Raw genomic sequence first — 22,288 nt, 5'->3', positions numbered from 1 at the left:
ATTAGCATGGTACAAGTGCTAATATGTTGCTATTTATACTATGTTCGTATATAAGTATAAGTGACAACTAATGTCAATATTTTAGTTTGATATGATAATTGAAAAGTATTGTTTTTTATGACTTATTTCACCTATCCAGTCTTCATTTGGACCAAAAACATGAGACCAAATAATTAATAAAATTATTATGGAAAGGAAACACCATAATATTCCTGCCAAGCCCCATGCATTTTAAAATTTGATCAGAGAAGATTTGCCAGACTTGCATTTTAAGTGCTTGAGAATTAGTTTCTATTTTTAAAAGTGAGACACTTGAAATGCTGGCTGCAAAGAATAAATCTGCAAATAGTGTATTATATATTTTTACATTCACATTATTAAGGACATTTCTATGAAATTTCTTGTAATTCCATTTTTATATTGAAGGAATATCCCAAATGGGCTGCTTAAAATTTTATTACTTTTTAATGCATTTAATAATATCTATTATAATTGAATAGAATTTAGTCTAAAACATAAATGATTAGTATTTGCATAAAGTTGTTTAATTTTATGGAGTTCTTTTTAGGTAAATTTTAAGAAATGTCGAAATACATATAACACCAATGCCCTATTATTTGATAGGTGAAAGTTTAATATGAAATTGATTTATGTGCTATCAAGTTCATTTGCTATTGACAATAGATAAACAGAAATGTAATTAACATTAGATCATATGTTGTATAAAATTTTGATAAATTTATAGTCATCATTATACAAAATAGGATCCCATGAAAGACCATGCAAATTAAAATTTTCTATGCCTGTTTATTGTATATATTTTCTATCAGTAAACTGAATTGCAGTTTTTATCCTTATGTTAAATGCCATTTGTAAATATTAAACATAATATTGTATAACAAATTATTTGATTTTGATCAATTATTAGTGTTTGTAATTTTAAACTATCTTGTTGATTCTAATTTTGTATATAGATTTTTATATATAGTTAGAATCATAGATTTGCATGTAAAACTCATGGTGATCTCATATGCAGTGGATGTAGTGAACATACACTATATAAGAAACTTTTACATATTTACATTGATATTAATGTTCAGATATCTACTAATTGAAATGACAAAAAAAGTTTGAGTAAGATGCAGAGATATCTCTTAACCCGATTCCAATATAAAATTATTCTATCAATCGCAAAATAACACTTGCATAACTTCAAAATAAATGTCAATTTGTTATAACAAAACTAAATGCTATAAATTAAATTCTTGTTCATTAAATGTTAATATTTGCTAATGTCCTTCTAAAAGTTAGTATTAGGGTATAATCAAAATAATAGTGTGTAGGTGAAATTCATTCATTGCATGTGTTATAATTTAAAAATATGGCTTTCTTTCAGAGTTGCAACTTCTTAAAAGTATGGAAGGAGTTGCAGAAACTGCTCAGGAGCGATATGACGCTCTTAATGCGAGAGACAACTATCTTCGCTTAAGTAAGATAATTTTTAAGGTTGTAATTCTCAATAATGTGTTTTATGTGCATATTATTCAACAGGGTATGTAGTATCAAGAAAAGTGCTTAAATCTGAAAACCATTTTTAAGCACCTTAAAAAGTGCTTAATTTTGATAAAAGGTCCTTAAAAGGTGCTTAATTTTCTCGAGATGTACATAGAAAATTTTTTGAGGGGTGCCCACATATACATATCAAGATAACTGTTACGTATTAGTATAATATTTAATGGCTTTTTCCCACTCCCTCGTCAACAATGGGCATAGAATATATCAGGATGAATTTGGTGCATCAAAGAGATATATCAAACAAGAAGAAACTGCTCTAAAAGCATTTACTGTGAAGCCTTTTTAAATCATTGCTCATTCTATCATTGTTTTTGTCAATATGTCGTTTATGAGCAATCTCTTGAATAACCTGTTTAAAGGGATTTTACTGTACTATACAGAATTTAATTTATTACTGTATGCAATTACATTAGTTGATTGCATAAAATCTATGATGATGAAATTTTATCTTGAAGCCACAAGTTTTCAATTATCATAACTTATTGCATTTTTTTTTTCTTTTTTAATGTTTTCATCCATTAGAAAATTTTCATTTGTTGGAGCAATCTCAACAAATTTTAGTTTGTATTACAACCCTTCTAAATCTAATATTTAAAATTTTTAAAGAAGAAGGGGGAAAAAATCCAAACTTTTTTATTAGGGTTCAGATTCCATCATTTTGATAACAATTTTTGCTTTTTCCTTTTTGCAACTTTTAAACATTTTTTTCCTATAAAAATCTTTCTACACATATAGAAGGTTGTCCTGATGGACAGAACAATGTACAGCACAAACCATTGAAGTTAGAAACAGGAAATTTGGCAGAAAGTTCTTTCTTGGGTATTTAAAACCTATTAAGAATAGATTTTTCAAAATTCTAATTATAATAATTAAAAAAATAAAAACAGAATTTTAAAATTTTCTACCATAACTTCAAAGCTTATTGTCCAAAATAGTTATTTTTACATCGTTTTCAAAGTTTTAGAAGATGATGTTCTAATTATATGAATTTTGTTTTAATGAATGCATTTTTTAAAATTTTAGTGCTTTTTAGAAAATTAATTTTGGTCACAATTTGTAACAATGATTTTTATTGTAACAATATTTAAAATGTTGTCATTGCTTCATCATTGAATCACATTAAACATGTTAACATAGTGATAAAAAAATGTTTTTTTTGCTTTAATTTAAAATTTGAAATGTTAAAGTAGTTAATTGAATAAGATTTCCTGCTCGTTGAGTGTTTGTTAAATTTTAAGACAATGGATATGTTTTCACGTGCTAGCTTCAAATAATAGTTTTTAAAAAATGCATTAACTTTCATTTTGCACCTTCATGCATTTTCTTCCATTACTCATGAAAACATTTTCATAAGTAATATAATTTCATATTGTGAAATCATTTTTATTTCTTCATAAAATATATAATTACACTTTTCTATAATTTTTTAAAGCTAATGTTTTTATTTATTTTTGTATATGGATTAAAAAGCACCTCTTTTATTAAAATTTCAAAATGTTTAAAAAAGTATTTTGCTAAATTACTTTTTTATAGTTTGAACAATACTAAATGCTATTATTCTTTTGTTAAAAAAATTTGATCTAAAAAATTTCATGAGAACATAATATTGCTCTGTCATCAATTTTTTGGCAGTTTTGCCAATTTCATGATGGTATCCAATCTGGAATGCTTTGGCTCTTAGTTTTATAAGCAAATAAAATGCTCTAAATTGCTAAATATTGTGAACATAGGATGAAATTTATGCTTTCCATCCCAAATATACCAGATTTTATTTGTTTGCATCAAATATAAAAATCAAATACAAAGTGTTTGATATATGCTTTTTGGTCAGATTTTTGGATATTTATGTGCTACTACATCAATATTGATATTTTCAGAAATGATATATCCATCTATATTAACTACTTATGTGTAAATTTTAAGAAATGTTGAAAAAGATCCGAGCTGTTTATTGTTAATCTTATAAAAAATGACTTAATTTTTTTTTGGTAATGATATTTTTTTTTTCAAAACAAAAATTTGTTTTACAACAGAAGATGCTGTGCTTTTGCAGTGTTGCATAAATAAATATTAAAATTTAAATAATACTCATTTAAAATGAAATTGAAATATGTTTTATGAAATTAAGCATTTTTCACTAAAAACAATGCATTATTATTAAACAGAAAACATTTTATGCTTAAAAAAATATGCAGATTTACATATGCATGATATAAAAATGTGCTTAATTTTTTTTTTTTTTTTTTTTGCTGAGATGTTTAAAAAGTACTTAAATTTTGCTTAATTTTTGCAGCAGTTTCTCACTACACACCCTGTTCAAGTTATCTCTTCAAAAATATTATACTACTTGCTTTGATATATGCTTACTTAATTATTGATTATTTGACTACTTAAATATTTCTACCATTTCGTTTTCTTATCTTAAATGTTATAATTACAGAAGAATCGAAGAAAGGAGAATCAAAAGTGAAAAAAATAAGTGGAACTTGTCCTGATATGTGTCCTGAAAAGGAGAGATACAATCGGATTGCAAAAAACTGCTTGGCTGTATTTGAGACAAAAATGGCATTTGATTCTATGGTAGATATTTAATGCATTAATCTTAGCATATTTCATTTAATGTAAATACTATACTGTTATTTGTTTGACTCAATGATTTATCCTTTATCATTAATCATTCTTATTTTAAGACTTTGTATTTTGTTATTGAACAAATTTTAGATATATAAGTTAGTTTATTAAAAATTCACTAACATTTCTGTCTATGAAATGGGCAAGAAGTATTATCTAAATTAGATTAAACTTTATATTACAAGAAATAGCATTCTAGAAAATAATGTATGTTAAAATTATTAATTTTAGAAAATAAATTTCTGATATATTATTTTAAAAAGTTGATGCCTTTGTTTCCCCTGCAGAAATTTAAAAGAAACAATTAACTTAAAAAGAAAATTAAAGAGAACTGATTTGATCAGTTTATTTCAAGTTGTCTATCAGTCTTAAAAGCCATTAAAAATAAAAAGTTTTGATTTTTGCCTAGAATGTCTCCAAAAAAGTTTTGGAATTCCTTATAAGATAACTTTTTTTTTTTTGTTTTTGTTTTTGCCATTAGAATTAATTACTCTAAAGTAAACAATTATTTCATTCCTTTTTGATGCTGTTTGGACAAGATTATTAAAAAAAAATATACTTAATTAGTTATTTTTTTGAGTTTATTGAGTTTATATTTATTATGTTATCAGAAAAATAGTCTATATATGAGCCATTTATTTTGAAAGTGAGGCAAGTCCATTTTTGAAAAAAAAAAAAAAAAAAAAAAAAAAATGTAGATAATGACAGTAAAAAAATATTTAGATTGTAGTATTTGGGAGATGGAAGTTTTAGCTCTTAATGGTATTGAAAATCGGTTTATTTTGAAAGTGGTGCAAGTCCATCTTAGATTGAAATTGTATTTGACCAAATATATTACCGCAAAATGTAGCTCCGGTTGCTCTATTGTGAAGGAAATGTTGCCGTTTGAAATCTAGAGTGTTTCTATTTATCTATTTTTGATATTGAAAATCGGTGGTTGTACAGTATTTTATAAATAATAAAAAGTATATCTTAATTTTATGTGTCGATAATAATGTTTACTTCCATCACCAATTATTCAGTCCAGTGACAACGAAATAAATATTATTGATCACACATTTTTATTGTCAGGACATTCATTTCTACCTAACGATCATGATTTTGGAGTGGAACTATCCAGTAACTATACAATCAGAAACCAGTTCCTTGAATATTCCCCAGGATTACTATAAAGTAATACAAAATTGTCGAAAACATAATAAATTTTTAGTACATGAAATTAAACATAGAAATTTATTTTCAACCCAACCTCTGGAAAAAGAGGTTTTAAAAAGAAAGAAAAATACCGATGGAGAAATCACGAATTGATTAACTATATGCTGGATCAGATTTACAAAGAATGCACCATACAAAAGGTTCAACAAAACTTCAATAGAATGAGATTTTGAATTTAAAGTTATCGATTTGTCAACACAACGAGGATGGTAAATAATTCCAAGTAATTTCAGAAATATAAAATTATCTTTTATGTAAGAAAAAAAGCAGATTTATTACATCTGAAAAATACAAGGATATGATGGATTTATTACCATATATATCTCCCGTTCATCATGAATTTTTTAAAATGTTAAATTTTGAATAAAATTCAAATTGATTATACCTACAAATATATATAATTTCTTTGAAATTCTTAATAAAACTGAATTGTTTGTTGTTATGTTATATTTTCTACTAGAATATTCTTGGTTTTGTTTCCATTTTTATCAAATGAATAAATATTTATAAAAATTTGAATAGTATTTTGTTTTTATTCTTAAAAAAATGCTGATGCACCTGAAATATTATTTCCCAATGAAATGAATGATTGCAATAATTCTTTAATTTTGAAAGTGAGGCAAGGTCATTTAGTTATAATGGAACAATTATATTTTTAGTCAGCACTGTAAACACTATTGGATTATAAACTTACATTATCTGGTTCCACAAAATACAAAAAATATATCTATTAATACTTACCAATATTTTTAAATTTATTGAAACACAAACCTTTAAATATCTCACAATAACAAAAAATGGCCTTGCCCCATTTTCAAAATAAACGGCTCATATATTAGATGTATCGAAGTCTAAAAAACTTGTTGTGTATTAGGTTTCTTTGTCTGTTGGATTTCATATTTGTTCACATATTTTTTGCTTAAGTAATGGTAAATTAAGGACATATGAAAATGTTCATGTTGCATTTTATTTTAGAAATATGAATGTAGAATGTCATGCATTCATTTGCGCATTTTACATGCCACAGAAGAATAATAGATGTAAACAGATCACCCAAATACTTGTCTGGATTTTACGAAAAAATATTTTTGTGAGTTATGTAATAAATTTATGAATTTGGAACATTTTGACTGGCATTTTAATTAGTTGAAGTTTTAATAATATTTTTTATTACATAGACAGTTTCAACATTAATTTCAAATCTTTTATGATTTTTTTCTTTTAGTACCTGATTGAATTATCTTACTTTAAATTTTAGGTTTGCTGAATCTGTGTGTTTGTATTGCGAGCAAAAATTATTGTATTTTATTATTTTATATTATTTTTTTGAGGCGTTGCTTCATTTTGTCTTTGACTTGCAAAAAAAATTGTATTTTAAGTAGAGTTTAGTGTTGATGGCATTTATTTTTAATATTTGAGTTTTAATTTTTTTTTCTTTTTAGAAAATGATGAATATTTTTCTATTCTTTTGAATAATTTCTATGAAAACTATTCAATTTTTATTGGTAGAAGTATTTTTTTTTTCTGTTTTGAAATGTAATTTTCTGTTACAGTATACACCTATAAATGTGATCATTATTTGGTGAAACTTCAGACTTTCCTTGATATAATTTAAAGAATTCATAAAAAATTCATATTAAAAAAAATTTCAGATTTGAGTTGCATTTTCTTCCAGTTACTTCTAACTTTATTTATTAATACATTTTTAATTTTTATTAAATTTTCCTTTGATACTAATGTTTTTTTAAGTGTTTGGTATGTCTCTTTTATTTGTATTATAACAAACAATAACAGTCTTCTTACTGTTATATATGGCTTATTAGAAATTTCTAATAAAAAATTCAATCATAGTTTAGCTATTAAAATGTAATATTTTAGCTATAAATTAGAAATGTTATTGTTGAAGTTGGAATATACTTATTCATAATCAACATCTTTTTTTCTATAGTAAGTTTTTTAAAATATTACATTTATTGTGATTAAATTATGAAAGCTTGAATTAAAATAGTTTGACATTTAAAATTTTTCCCCAGTATTCTTCAAAAGATGTTGATCATCGTTATATGGTAAAGGAATACAGTCGATCTTCTGCTGATCAGCAAGAACCTCTTTCTCATGAATTACGACCTGTTTCTGTTCTGAAGTTCACTATGGATTACTTAGTTTGCAATATCATAGACAGAAAATTTACTAATATATCCATAGCTGATTGGTATGATTTTATATGGAATAGGACTCGTTCAATACGAAAGGTTTGTTGCTAATTTTTTTGTGTACAGTTTTTTCTCTGATATTTAAACTGAATGAATTTAGAAATTTCTATGTAACTTGAAAAAAAGTCTTTACATTTTTTTTCATTACCAAGCAAGATAAAGAAATTTCAGGCACCTCTTAATTAGGTTTTATTATATGTGGGGAAAATGAACTACTCAGTATTTTGAGATAATCTAAAATTGATTAGAAGATGATTATATTATTTATTTCAGAATCTTACGTTCATTAGTTTTAGACAATTTTATTTTCCAAAGTGATGATAAACTGTGAACAAGAACATTTTTCCAAAATTCTTTGTTTAGTGCATTTTTTAATTTGCTATTCTTTTTAAATCTCAATTTTCATTTAGTTTTAAAATTATATTTAATTTGAATTGATGTAATTTTCTATGCATTACTTAGTTAATATATATAATATAATATTTCAATCTGTCATCTCATTGGGAGTGTTCTCTGTCATCATTTGGTGAAATCAAAACTGAGTGCTTGGAGAGTTTCCATATTTGAAAATAGACAGCATAAAAATGTTGTTTTTAGAGAACACATAGTAAATCTTGATGAACATGAGAAATAGAATTTTGAGCTGGCAAAATCATTTTAATTTGGATAAATATCAAAAGAAAATAGTGTAAAAAGTTTTACAGGCTGGGTAAATGATATTCTAAAATAATCAGTGTAATGTAAAATCTATATATATAATTTTTTTTCTAAGAAAGATATGATTCTTATACACAAAATAAATGTTTTGATAATTTCTTTCTAGCTGTATCTATGTTGGATGCTAAAAAAAAAAAAAAAAAAGATTGAATTTAAAGAATTTCTAGTTTTAAACTTATAATTCAGTAGCATAATACAGAGGAGGTGCATGAAATTTTAAGACACAATTTCAATTTATGAATGAAAATATTCATATTGATTACTGTGCCCTATTTGTTTCTAGTTTAAGAATTATATTACAATCATTATCATATCCACTTATGAAATTGCATATATTAGATAAATTCTATATTCAGTTCTAAAAATGAACTACAGCATTATTTAGCTAATAATTTTCAGCAATGCAAACACAAATTGATGATATCATTTTGCTTACTCAAATGGAATAATATGCAGCAAATATTTTTAAAAATAACTTATATGTTTGGACAGAATTTACTTTTAAATATTATTATTCAGTATCATTCTCTGTATTGCAGCTATAATATTAATAAAAATTGCTAAATTTCATAATACTGTAAAAATATAATACCTTTGTTAACTAATTATGGGAATTAATAATGTAGTTGAAAGATCTGTTAGTTTCTTATAGTATGTCTAGAATATTTGAGGTCACACCATGTATTTACAAGGAGTGGGGTTACAAGAACAACTGAATGCTTCTAATGAAACTCAGCACTTCACAAAGACAAATATAACAATAGAATCTTTTTACAGGGTGGTGACAGAACCGAGAAATCAGGGAAAAGTCAGGAAAATTTGGAAAAATATCTAAAAATCAAAGAAAATTGCCAACGAAAGTAGTTTGCACCAAGCATACACGGTGATTTGACACAATTATTTTTATGCATCCAAAGTCTAATATAATCGAAACAGTTATAGGAACAACAACACTGGAACAATTTTCTTTCAAGGATATGCTGACGACCTGCTCTCACAATCTTGTAATTACGTTATATCAGTGTTAAAAATGGGATTTTCCTGAGGCAATAGTAATGTAGAGAAAGAATTTTCTTTTACTAAAGAATGATCTATATGAGTATATAAAAGAACAGATATTCATTGCAGGAAGAATGATTTCAGACATCATTCTAGCAAGTGGTGGAAAGAATAATTGTAAAGTGTCAAAATAATCTGTTTTAAGTGCACGAAATTCACAAGCCAAATATGAAGAACATAAAGAAAAGAAATGGAAGGATGGAAAGAAATGAAAAGATGGAAAGAAAATTTAAAAAGGGGAAAAAAAAGAAAGAAAAATAAGCAGTATATTTGTTAAAAGAAATAAAAAAAAAAAAAAAAAAAAATTCTTGAAGCAGCTTAAGAAAAGTTTGAGTTGGGGAATTCAATTTTTAATTTACTTAAAGCAATGCTGGTTTTTTTAAACCAAGTGTTTTTATTAATATTTTAGTAATTGATGTTTCAATTTTGAATTTAATAATCATCATTAGCAATTTTTTGCATTTTAAGTGTAATAGGCAAGCTTTATTTATTAGTGGAATTATTATCTGTAAGTTAGTGTCTTATGTCTGCCATTATTTGTAATTATAAATGAATAAAAATTCTTTTATATTCATATATAAAAGAATAGATTATATCCATATATAAAAGATTAGTAAAGCAGTTAATTTATAATCAAACAAATAAAAAGATTTGAATTAATATTTTGACAGTTTCTTTTGTTTAAATTTTAGCTAAAATATATATTAGATATGTATAATATATATTATATATGTATATTATACATATTTAATAATATGTATACATTTATGCTATAACATGTTCTGGTATTTAATGTAAGGAGTTCTAATTAATTGAACTGTTTTAAAATTTTGAGCAAAAATCATAATTATCTTTATTGTTAACATAATTTTCTTTGTAAAAAGTAGTTTTAATGATTTTTAGAATTCTTAACTGGTTTTAGTAGTAGAACATTTTTTTTTTTTACATATAAGAAATATAATGTAACGTTTTAATAGTTTTTTTTATACCTTTTTTCCATTTATAAATAATATTTCACAAAAATATATTCTTTCTATGCTAAATAATGCATAAAAATATTTTTAATGTATGATGTACAAATATAGTGATTCTGAGTAAAGAGAAAGCCAAGGCTCTAATATATTTAAAAGCCATAAGTCGGAATGATGTATATTTAGTGAGAATAAATTTTTTTTCAGGCCAGGAAAATTTTTTCAGTTTCTGTATCCAGTCTGTTTTAAAGTAAAATGATTTTAATAAATGTTCATTAATTAACAAACAAAATATAGTTCTTTCTCTCTCTCTTTTTTTAAATAAAAATTATGAATTCTTCTCATGTCTATTTTGATTTTCAGGATATCACTCAACAACAACTTTGTGATGTGGAGTGTGTTGATATTCTCGAAAAATGTGCTCGATTTCACATTTTATGTGCTGAATTGCTATCTGAAGAAGATTCTGCAACATTTGACCCAAAAATTAACAATGAAAACCTTACAAAATGCCTTCAAACTTTAAAACATATGTACCATGATTTACAAACAAAAGGAATCCAGTGTCCTAATGAAGCTGAATTTCGAGCATATGATATTTTATTGAGCTTAACTGAAGGTGAAACCCTAAGGTAAATCTTTCAATACTTTAAATAAAGCAAATTAAGACAAATGAACCAAAATTTAATGATTACTCTATTTTTATGCATCCTTGTAAACAAGTGTAAATATGCTGATTGCAACAAAGCATTACTTGAGCTGCAATTTTTTTGTAGTATACCATAAAATGGGAAAATGAGGAAAACAAATATTCTCTGTAAAATTGTGTTACAAAACAAATGTAAATTTCATCAGTGTATTGTTTTTCTTATTTTGGCAACCAGCAAATCTGAAAGAAAAATTGTTTATAAAAGCTATAATCAATTGTTATCTGTTATTTTCTTGTAAAAAACATGACTCTGCTCTTACTCCAGACTTAAGTTACAGTATTAATTTTTACTCAAACCTTTCATGTAATTATCTGTAAAATAAGTATATCTTAAAAACTGTTATATATGTAAAAACTGTTTTGTATTGTAATGTTGAAACAATACGCTGCATGTAGTGGATTGATTAGCTTTTTTTTCTTTGGACAGAATATACGGAGCAAAAACACCTGTTCTGTTTACATTACCAGTTTGTTACAAATGTTCTTGAATAGTTGACCAAGGCTAGTTAAGAGTGCTTAAGAGTATCTTGTCTCTCTATTATAGATTTGATTCCACTTCCACCTTTAATATGTCATTTTCTTGGATTGATATAAGTCGGAAAGGTCAAAATTATCAAATCTGAATTTAGGAAATATTCATCTGATGCACTTGGATGATCATCACAAATGCTTTTGATATCAACTTTTTCATTAATAGTCTTGTAAATATAGGCATACAATGCTGAATATGTGTCTCTTCTGATATTTGCCTGGACATTTCATCCAAAATTGCTAAAAAAGTTTTAAGATTTAATTAATAATATCACTAACCATAAAAATGTTTTTAGTACAACTTTGAAGCATGTGCTGAGCTTATAAATGGGAAGTAAATATGGACATTCAAAAAGCAACATTACTTTCCGCTCCATCTGATACTTCCTTTTTATTTTGATCCTATCAAAAATCTAACATTTTTATATATTTTAATACAAGGAGAATAAATATTTAAAAGAAGACTAAAAGTTTATGCTGAAACGCCTTAAGTAATGTGGTGCAGGTTTCTGGTTGATGTTTTTGTAAAGGTTTATATAATTGTTAAAAATTAAATCTTTTTATTACTCAATGTTTTGTTCTTGTGTTCTCTATGAAATTTGATGAATTTTATAATATTTTACTAGCATCAAAGAACAAGAAAAGAGTAACAATTCTGATACAAGAAATGCTATCAATATTTTTACTGTGGTTCGCAGCATATATTTGAGAAGTTCATTTTAATACAAAAACTTAGCTTGGATGAAAATGTGTCAGAATAGGGACAAATATGACTTTTTTACTTATCACTGTATTTCATACAATGCTTTTTAAAATTGATTCAATTTATTCTATTTTGAAATGATTTAATTGTCAGTTTATTCAACTTTTAGAATTTGATTTGGTTTTGGAAAGGTTTATAAATAGCACTGAAATGTGTTTGTCTATACTTAATATTTAAACAATTTATAAGAATTATAAATTCTTTAAAATTTACTGTAAACTTTTGATTTTTCTTGCTCTATTACATTTATTTTCTCTTTCTGCAGACTTGTGAAAGATATAAGAAAAGAAGTATTTAATTCTCCACCTGTGAAAACAGCTTTTGAAGCAGCTTTAGCTTTTAAAAGTAACAATTATATTAAGTTTTTTAAGCTTATGGAGAAAGGGACATATTTGGATTGTTGCATTTTACATAGATATATTCCTGAAGCTCGTGCTCGTGCAATGCAAATAATCGAACGTGCTTATTCTATGCCAAATAATGCCACAATGGTAAGTTTTGCGCTCTGCTTTAATTTTTATTTTTGGTGATAATTGATTTGATTCATTTTAATAATAATTCAAATTGTATAAAAAATCAGCATAGAATATTGACTTAAATTATAAAATACTAGAAGTATTGTTGAATTTGAGAATGGTAATTGAGCACTCATGTGATCTCCATCAGCAGATTGGTGCATACACACTTAATATTCAAATTCTTCTCATACTGCCAGTCTGATTTCATTTAGTCTGATATCATTTATATCTACTGTTATTCTTGTATATAGTATTAAATCTTGAACCCAATAATTAGAAAAGCTTCTTCAATAAATTACCATTTGTCTTTTAAGTATCAGTATGGTTGTACTTCATAAAATTTTTACTATCAGTTGTGATTGTTGAAACAATTACTTTTGAAATATTTCTATGTGCCTAATTCCTATGGCATTGTTCTGTTCAAGGAAAAATAATCAGAGATCATTGATCTTTAGACAGTGTCTTTTAATACTCATTATTTCAAGAAATTGTTCAAATGCTTAAATCTATAAAGTCTGTAGCTTAGAGAAAATAATGGATTTTTTGGTCTAAAAGGAAATTGTATTTCATGATGGTTATTTACCAGCACTTTTCTGAAGCCCATGGATTGTCATCTTCATAGCTGACAAAAACTAACTATGCATTTCCTGCATTCCTTCGAGAATTTTAATGGCAAAACAAAACTCGATTATTTTCTCTTTCCAATAATTTATAGCTATTTAACAGTAATCAACAATTGTGCATTATGAACTATACAATTTTGAAATGATGAAGATTATTTGATATGTCCAATAAATATATAACATGATTTTTGATTAAATTATTTTCAACATTTAAATTGTGTATAAATATTTTTTTTCCTAGTTACCTTTAATAAGCTTGGTGAAGGACTTAAAATTTGAGAATTCCCTGGATGCTGCTAATTTTTGTAAATGGCATGGCTTGACAGTAGATGAAACTCATGTTACAATTCAAAGACAGACATTTCAAAAACCATCTTCTGTTTATCCTGTTGCTAGAGCTACATCCCTTGTTGGAAATAAATTACAGACTAGCCTGAGTGAGGTACTCTTCAATGTTGAATTATACATTTTCTTTTGCCTAATTTGCCTGCAGTGTGTCTTTTGATATGGGTTATTATTATTAATATTTATTTAAGATTAATAGATTTTTTTAGTCTACAAAAAATTATCTAAACATGAGTCCAGAACAAAGATTTGTTCCAAACTCATTTGAAATGTTCATTTTATCTATTATTATTATTATTGAAATAGGCTTTAGAATTGATAAGTGTTCATAGATAGTTCCTCCATAAATATTCCTAAAAACATGGAGAGTTAATTTTTCAGGCTATGCGATTTTCTATAACTCGGAAATTCCACGATTTTTCATTAAAACATGAATTGGTAGGTAATAAATTCAAAAGTCAAAAACCTCAAAAATGAATGATAGCATTTTATTTTCATAACTGCGTAATCTGTATTTTACTATTAAGTGCAAGAACTTCTGAGGCTAAAATTATAATCTGTTGTCTGAAGCAATGTATATTGTTGATTATAGTATGTATATAGTAAAGTCAGAATAATTGCATTATCTATATAACATTTTTTTAATGATTATAGTATTTTTAAATAAAAATAATTGTATTGAGGTGCAATGTAAACTTTTTTTCCTTCATGTTTATGATATTTATGAATTCTTAATTTTTAAAAGACTGTATGTTAAATTTTACAATAGATTCTGCTTTACCTAAGGTTTGGAAAGCTTTGGTTTGAAACTTTCTTGCATGTGTTCTTTTCCAAAATGAAATGCACGTTGGTTGCAAAAACTTAAAAGCATCACTGATAAAAATAAAGCATAAATCAATGCTGTACAAATATTTAGCTAAATAGTATTTATGTTTTGAGATTTCAAATTTCACAGTTCGATTAAATCTTTATTTGCACACTTAAATAAATAAAAAATTTGATATTTTACTAGTATGGTTCTTTTATGTGGATTATATTATTTGAAATTTATATCAAATATAAGGCTTAATCTAATATTATAATGTATAGAATAAGGAAATACTTATAGTAAAGAAAAATCATGGTTTTAATTTGTTTCATAAGCAAGATAAAACCATTTTATTCTTTGGCCTTTTTGTTTTAAGAGGTCGGGGTAAGAAGAGAAGCCCCCTCTTCAGAAGTGAAAACTTTTTTGGTTCTCAGTTTTTTAGTCAAAAAAATATTTGTCCAAAGTCTAAAAAATATATATAAAGTTTTCTTCTTTTTTGTTTAATTGCAATGGACGATTATAAACTGATATGAAACCTATTTTAACTTAATTGTATACTTAATTATTTTTTATCTTACATATCAGATCTATTTATTATTCAAACACAATTTTGTTAATATTTATGATGCAAAGATAAAGAATATAATGAAATGTATGAAATATACAAAAAAGGGAAAATAAATAAAAATAAAAAATAAATGAAAGTTAATGAAAATTTTCTCTATTTCAATTCAAAACATTCTCAAATTGTTCAATATTAACGTAAACAAGCTAATTTCTAAGCTCTACAAGCTTGCATCATTGCATAGAATTGGATTAAAATGTGCAGCATTCTGCAATAATTGCATTAATTGCAATTCATGATTCCCCAGTGGCAATTAAGGAATGTTGACCTTATGCATTAGGTAATTTCATTTATAATCTATAGCTTGTAAATTATTCATTATATTGAATTGCTTATAATGGAAAATTGCTCTAATGAATGCTATACATGCTTGGTGATACAGTTAGTTGTATGCATACATTCAATAATTTTATATTTAGATTTTTTTTAAATATATTTTTTGCATATTTTAGTGTTTTAATTTTTCTTCCAATTTATGGTTTTTAGAATTGTGCTGTTATGTAAATTATTTACACTTCTGATAAAACATGTACGTAGTATGTATTAAATCACAGAAAGTTGTAATGTAATAAATAAATCTGTTTTATCTTGATTTTCATAACATTAAACATTCTCATTAGTTATTATTATTATTTTTTTATTTCTATGTTTCAGATAATAAATAATGGTCCTCTACCTGAAAATCCGTTGAAATGGTATCAACCACATAATAGCTTTGGTAAAGAAGGCTTATTACTGAATAAATTTGATGTTAGTGATGCAGTAGAGAGTAAGTTCCCTTGTATTCTTAAATTATTCCATAATACTGTATAAATTTGAATTCACCTGCAACTTTGATCTTTATAACTTTTGAGTCATTGTTAGGAAACTTTTTTTTTATTGAAAAGATCTATTTAACAACAGTAAAGTCCAATTTTTTTGAGGGGGGGGGGAGGCTATTTCAATTTAGGTGCCTAACTGTCATTCTTTTTTCCAAACTTCTACATTTATTGAAAAGTACTTGGGAAAGAAACTAAATCAACAGTTTTTTTTTAAACCTGAAAATATATTGAATGACATTTTTAAAGCTAATATCTTTCATCTTCTAAACCAAATATTTCATATGGCATTAAAGATAGAAATTTAACAATAAAGATAGAATTGTACTGTTTAGTAAACAAGGTGGCCAATAGAACATATCAAGTTAATGATTTGGATATTGATAACTTTTCTAGAATCCTTCTTGATTGCTTACTCAGTATTTGAATGATGAAAATTATTTTCATAAAAGCAATGTTGTAATTTCATCCTAAAAATGCTGATTTTTTTTAACAATAAAAATGGAATCTTCAATCAAATATAACAATTGGAAAAGATTTTGGGGAAAAAAAATTGAAAATGATTTTCTTTTCTTTTATTGCACATATTTAGAACGTCTGATTAGACCCCAAGAAAATTTAGTTGCTCTAAGTTTGTTAATATATTTGTAATAAAAATTAGTACTTTTTTGTTTACTCAATAGTTGATGCATACAGAAATAGTGTTGGTGCTAGATAAATTCCCATTCTCATGGCAAATGTTAAAATGTGTGCGAGCTGCAAAAACCTTATTCTATGAAGTTGAATAAATTTGATGATCGGGTTTAAATTGACTAAAATGATTTGAGCTTCAATACAAGATACTAAACCTGGAGTATTAGCTAGTTTTTGGTTATTGAATAAATTCTAAATAAATAAAGGAAAAAAATATGAATGATGAAATAGATAATTATTGAAAATTTTAAAACAAATAGGGGAAAAAAAGAAAAAAAAAAAGGATGAGATAAAGACCCATAAATAATATAATTTGTTATTGCATATCTTTTTTCTTTCAGATAGGAAAATTCTTCTGAAGCTAACATTTTAAATATAAATTATTTTCTTATAAGTAAATTAAATATAGAAAATACTTAAAAATTAGAATATTGGAGTATTAGAACATGCTTATATATTTCATGGCATGAGGTTATTATATTTAGTTAATTTGGCATGCATTTCGCTGTTGTTAGGCTATAGAAAAATATTATCATAATTTAATATATTTATAAAGACAACTTAATTTTTTTAAAAAACTTTTTTTTACATTTTTTGTTTTAATGAAATCTTGTTGTAAACATTGTTTAAATTTGCACAATCTTTCAGTTTCAAGGATTTTTTTTCTTCAAAATTTCGTATTCCATTCTTTATTACATGTGATACTCAAATATTTTGCATCTTCATGTTTTATTACAGAAGAAAAAGAAGATATTCAGGACATGGATACTGATGAAGTGAATGTCACAACAATACCTTTGGAACCTATTAAAATTGCTACTTCGGAGGATACAAGAATGGAACAAGAGGCATATAAATTATACCAGAAAAACTTTTCAAGTTCTGTGACAGAAGTTTCTAGTGTTTCAAATTTCAAAAAGGATCATTCTTTCTTTAGGAAATCTTTGAGTAAAATTGATGAATATTCGACCAATTCCAAAAAAGTTTCCAACACTTCATTGTCACAGGAAGCTCTGTATCTAAGTCCATTTGCAAACCAAAAATCACCACCTTTAACAGCTCTAGAAACAAATGAAGCTGAAAATGCTTTCATATCATCAAAATTGCAAGCTGGTGCCTTTGGGAAGTTATGTTCAGGATCATCAACATTTCTTCCTAATACAACGTCTCTATCTTCTGGCTTCTCTTTTAAATCTTCAACATTGTTAAATACAAATTCACTAAAGGAAGCATCTAAAACTATTTCCATACCTCAGCATTCTTCAAGCATTTTAAATTCTTCAATTCCATCTATTAAAGTAAGCTGTTTCATTTTTGACTTGTCACAACTTAAGTATGGGAAAAAAAATCTTTAACATATATAGTTACTTCCAATTAAGTGTCTTAGAATAAATAATAATTTCAGATGTAATTTTTTCACATTAATAAATTTGTACTTAAATGATTATGTAATTTAAAAACAATTTAATTTCATTCCATTTTTAAGAGTTTAGAAATACAAAATTTATCATCTGCGAATGATTCAACTGCCCTTATCAATAAAGCAATATTTGAAGCATAACTCTATTTTTCAGCTGTATACTGCAGCTGAAGCCATGCCATATATCATTGCAGCCATTTAAAGTGTGCTGTTAATGATACTAATATATATTTTTTAAAAAATCCATGTATTTCATAAGAAGTAATATTTAAATACTAGTAATTAATAAAGCAAAAATGATTTAGTTTCCTGAATCTCTCTTAGCCCTTAGATACATGCATTGTCTTTCTCATATGTAATTGCTTGCAATGTTCGCAACTCTATTATTTTGAGTTGCTGTTAAGTTAAATTATTTTTTCATGATTTAATTTTTGCTACCTTTCCGTTTTTTAATTATCAAAATAATTTATGATAATTTCAGATAGTGTGATTTATGCAAATTACAAGATTTGTTTTAGCATTTAATACACACACTTTTATAATATAATGAATATTATTTCTCCTGTTTAGGATGAGCTTATTGCAAGGAAAGCAGATTTTTCAACTTCATTAAAACTTCCCGAAATTCATAATGATTTTATTGAAAGCGAAGATTCAGCTGACCAGGGAATTGGATCTGAAGTAGATATGAATGAAAAGTATGATCTTGCCAATTACTTTTTTTTACAATTTCAATTTATTCAGTAAGACAATGATATTCCGACTGTAACTTGGGGAAATTGTGTCCTGATTATAACTTTTAGTGAAAAGATTCAGAATTATTTTTTAACGATTGTGTTATTTTTTTATGGATCCATCAGAACTTATAAAATTTTTGACATTCCAGTTTACTGATATTTATATTAAGAGAAAAAAATTGTTGATAGAAAAATTGATTTTTAGATTAAATTTTGTTCTAGCTTTTTACAATCATTTCTGAAAAATTGAGCATGTTGTACTTTCAGTTCTTTTTTAATCAAATAAAGAGATATTGATCCTAAAATTTGTAGAATTTTGCACGAAAATATAAATATATCTTTTTTATATTGATAGAATAGAAGCTTATTTTTCCAATCATGAATTGTTTTTAATACTTCTCGAATTTGAATTTTTAATAAGTAACAAAATTGAATAAAACCAAATTTTCAGTGTTCTTTAACTGTATGAAAATTTCTGTGAATTTTAAATGTTCTGGTATTTTCTTGATATATGATCATCATAATTAAAAGTAAATGTAAAACTTTATGTGATGAGGTTTCAGTTTATCTATAATTCATACTTATAATAACAATGATTTGTGAAAAAAATTTTACGATTCTAAATTTATTCAAAATTTGAGATTATAATTAAATCAAAAGATTTTAAAAAGGATTTTTTTTCCTCTTTCCAAACTAATATTCTATTCATTTTGATTCAGAACTAACAAAATAGAAGATTTATATTGTGATAACAGTAACACAAAAGGCACTTCATTTGATGAAAAACAACTGGACAAGGATTCATTGTCCCTGGCAATGGAAGATGAAGAAACACTGAAGAGATTGAGGTACCTTAATAATAATTTTAATTTGTATTGAATTAAAAAAGTTGATACTTTTTTGTTTTTTTAAAAGCAATTGTCACCAAGTATGAATATTGCTAAATAAAACTCCTATGTCTGTTAGTGTATTATCAGGCAAAATACTGCAAACTTTTCACCAGCTCACTATTATGATATAGTTCAAAATTAATTCTACAATACAAAAAGAAATACTTTATTTCTTGAAGCTTCTGCAATTCTTTTGCTTAATATTATCTGAGATATGCAAAGAATTCATTCTTATACCTTAGGACAATTTTTTTACATTTGTGTAAATATTTTTCATCGAACAGTAACACAAGTTAAAATAATTTTCTAATAATTTATCTTATGTTTGATATGAATATTTTGCTTATTTCAAAATTGTATATTCATTATTGTACTGCTTACATGATTTTAAGCTTCCTTTAAATAAATTAGATATACGATTTATCTTAAAATATGTATACTATTTTTATTCTCAGACTTTTTTTTCTCTGTCATAAATAAAAACATACAATACATTACACAACAAACATTTATGTTGTACTGACCTAATATGTAATAAACAGATTAATAAAATTGGATTTTAATATAAAAGGGATTTTTTAATAAACGTGCAGAAAATGAGCATTTCTAACATTCCTGCCTATTTATTTTTTATTTTGTTATTCTTGCCAACCTATCTGCCACATAGTTGGGAATCTTATATCCACAAAGATAGAAATCTAATCCTAAGGCTACAAATTCTTTGGTGTAATGAAATTATTGTATTTTGGCTGCTGTTTGGATGTTATGAATACTTTAAATAGGATATTAATTTGTTAGTTTTTTTAATAATTTTCTAATTAATCACAAAAGTAATTTTGATGGGAAATGTATTGCTTATATTTATATTATTAAAACTAATTATACACAGTATGCTTAATTTTAATTTTCAGAGAAGAGAAAGTGAGGGAAATTATAATTGATATATCAGATGAAATCTATACTGAATGCATTGAAAGTTTGTCTGCTGAAATTTCTGAATCTACATTGAAAGAGGAATGGACCAAAAAGGTTGAATATGAAGATGCTCTTGAGAAAAGGAGAGCTATATTGGCTAGGAAAGCTATATACAAGTTTGTGGATATTATAAAATTCTTATTTATATTTATATCTAAATTATATGCTAAAATTAGCCTCTTATTTTTTAAACTTTCATGTATGCATATTTATATATATATAATCTGTATTGTGTTGCCAAAAATATTTCAGATTTACTCATTTTTCTTAAAAGGCTAAAATGAATTAATTGTTTTTTAACTTCTATCATGTAAAAATATACTTGATTTTACACTGTATAATAGAAATTGATGAAAATGATTTTGGCTCTCACCATCTCGCAGAAAATAGATAGCAATTTTAAGCTTTTAACAACAGTTTTGTTGTGTGCAGTATTTAAATGTTGTTATGTAAAAATGGCTTATATATGCATGAAAAATAAATGTTTATTTTTTTCAAATTCTGAATTCTTAAGTAAGTTTTTAGCTTATAAAATGCTTAGCTTTCAACTAAATTATTTAAAACTTGTATATTAAAATTGGAAAAGAACTATGTAAATATTCGAGGGAATATGATTATTAATTGTGCATACACAAAATGTGATACATTTTTCGGTGCATATATGTACATATAAAAGTATCAGTTGCATTCTTTTAAGATTCAGAAAGATATAATCATTTATCATACTTTTGAAATTCATTCTGAACTGAATTTCAGTTTTCATTGGAGAAAAGTTTAAAGACTAAGTCTTGATTTTCATATAGTTATACTGAATTTTATAATCTGTTTATATAAAATTCTAATGTATATGGCACAGAAATTGTGCTTATTACATACTATTGAATGATAGCAATCAAATGTAAACAAAACTTGCAAATTTCCAAGTTTCATTTAACATTTTTACTACTGCATTGAATTCAATACTTTGTTTAACTAATTAATGGAGCTTCAAAATATCATTAGAAACGTTCTGTGCATAATCTAAAAGTCTATATTCACTCAGGGGAAAGAAGATACAAAAGAAATTGAATATTGGGCTTGAAAGAGAAAGTTTATTTGAGTGCAAAAATAGGAGTAACTGCCCATAGATAAGCAATTGCTATAGGATACGTACAGAAACTGATGTTCATATTTTCCTAAACAATTATCATATAATCTTTGTATTATCTTAAGGCTAAAGAAAAAAAAGCTTTTTAAAAATATGAATTTTATTTCTGTAGAATTTCACCCTTAGTTTTAATAATATTTTAAATTCAATTCAAAATATTAAACTTGCAATTCTGTGATGGAATTCAAACTCATCCATCAAATCATTCAATCATGTGTTTTTACCAATCATTGAATCTGATTTTTACTTCCTCTTTTGTTTCGTAATATATATACTTTTTAATTTGTAATAAACTGATTCAATTA

General features: G+C 25.3%; 1 protein-coding gene across 2 annotated transcripts in view; it reads left to right on the top strand.

Annotated features, from left to right (window-relative positions):
- The window catches only part of LOC129968658 (uncharacterized), a 58,268-nt gene that overhangs the window by 7,609 nt on the left and 28,371 nt on the right, over window positions 1-22,288 (top strand). The window contains exons 5-15 of one of the 2 annotated variants that reach the window (XM_056082772.1): window positions 1,397-1,489; window positions 4,016-4,155; window positions 7,455-7,673; window positions 10,745-11,013; window positions 12,650-12,875; window positions 13,767-13,967; window positions 15,958-16,072; window positions 17,556-18,112; window positions 18,805-18,932; window positions 19,691-19,819; window positions 20,773-20,952. In XM_056082772.1, the coding sequence (XP_055938747.1) occupies window positions 1,397-1,489; window positions 4,016-4,155; window positions 7,455-7,673; window positions 10,745-11,013; window positions 12,650-12,875; window positions 13,767-13,967; window positions 15,958-16,072; window positions 17,556-18,112; window positions 18,805-18,932; window positions 19,691-19,819; window positions 20,773-20,952 (2,257 nt within the window). Of the gene's footprint in view, window positions 1-1,396; window positions 1,490-4,015; window positions 4,156-7,454; window positions 7,674-10,744; window positions 11,014-12,649; window positions 12,876-13,766; window positions 13,968-15,957; window positions 16,073-17,552; window positions 18,113-18,804; window positions 18,933-19,690; window positions 19,820-20,772; window positions 20,953-22,288 lie in introns of both variants that reach the window. The other variant, XM_056082771.1, reaches the window with a different exon arrangement.

This window comes from Argiope bruennichi, chromosome 5 (genome assembly GCF_947563725.1).
Source record: "Argiope bruennichi chromosome 5, qqArgBrue1.1, whole genome shotgun sequence".
Lineage (NCBI taxonomy): Eukaryota > Metazoa > Arthropoda > Arachnida > Araneae > Araneidae > Argiope > Argiope bruennichi.
This window is presented reverse-complemented; position numbering and strand designations above follow the sequence as displayed.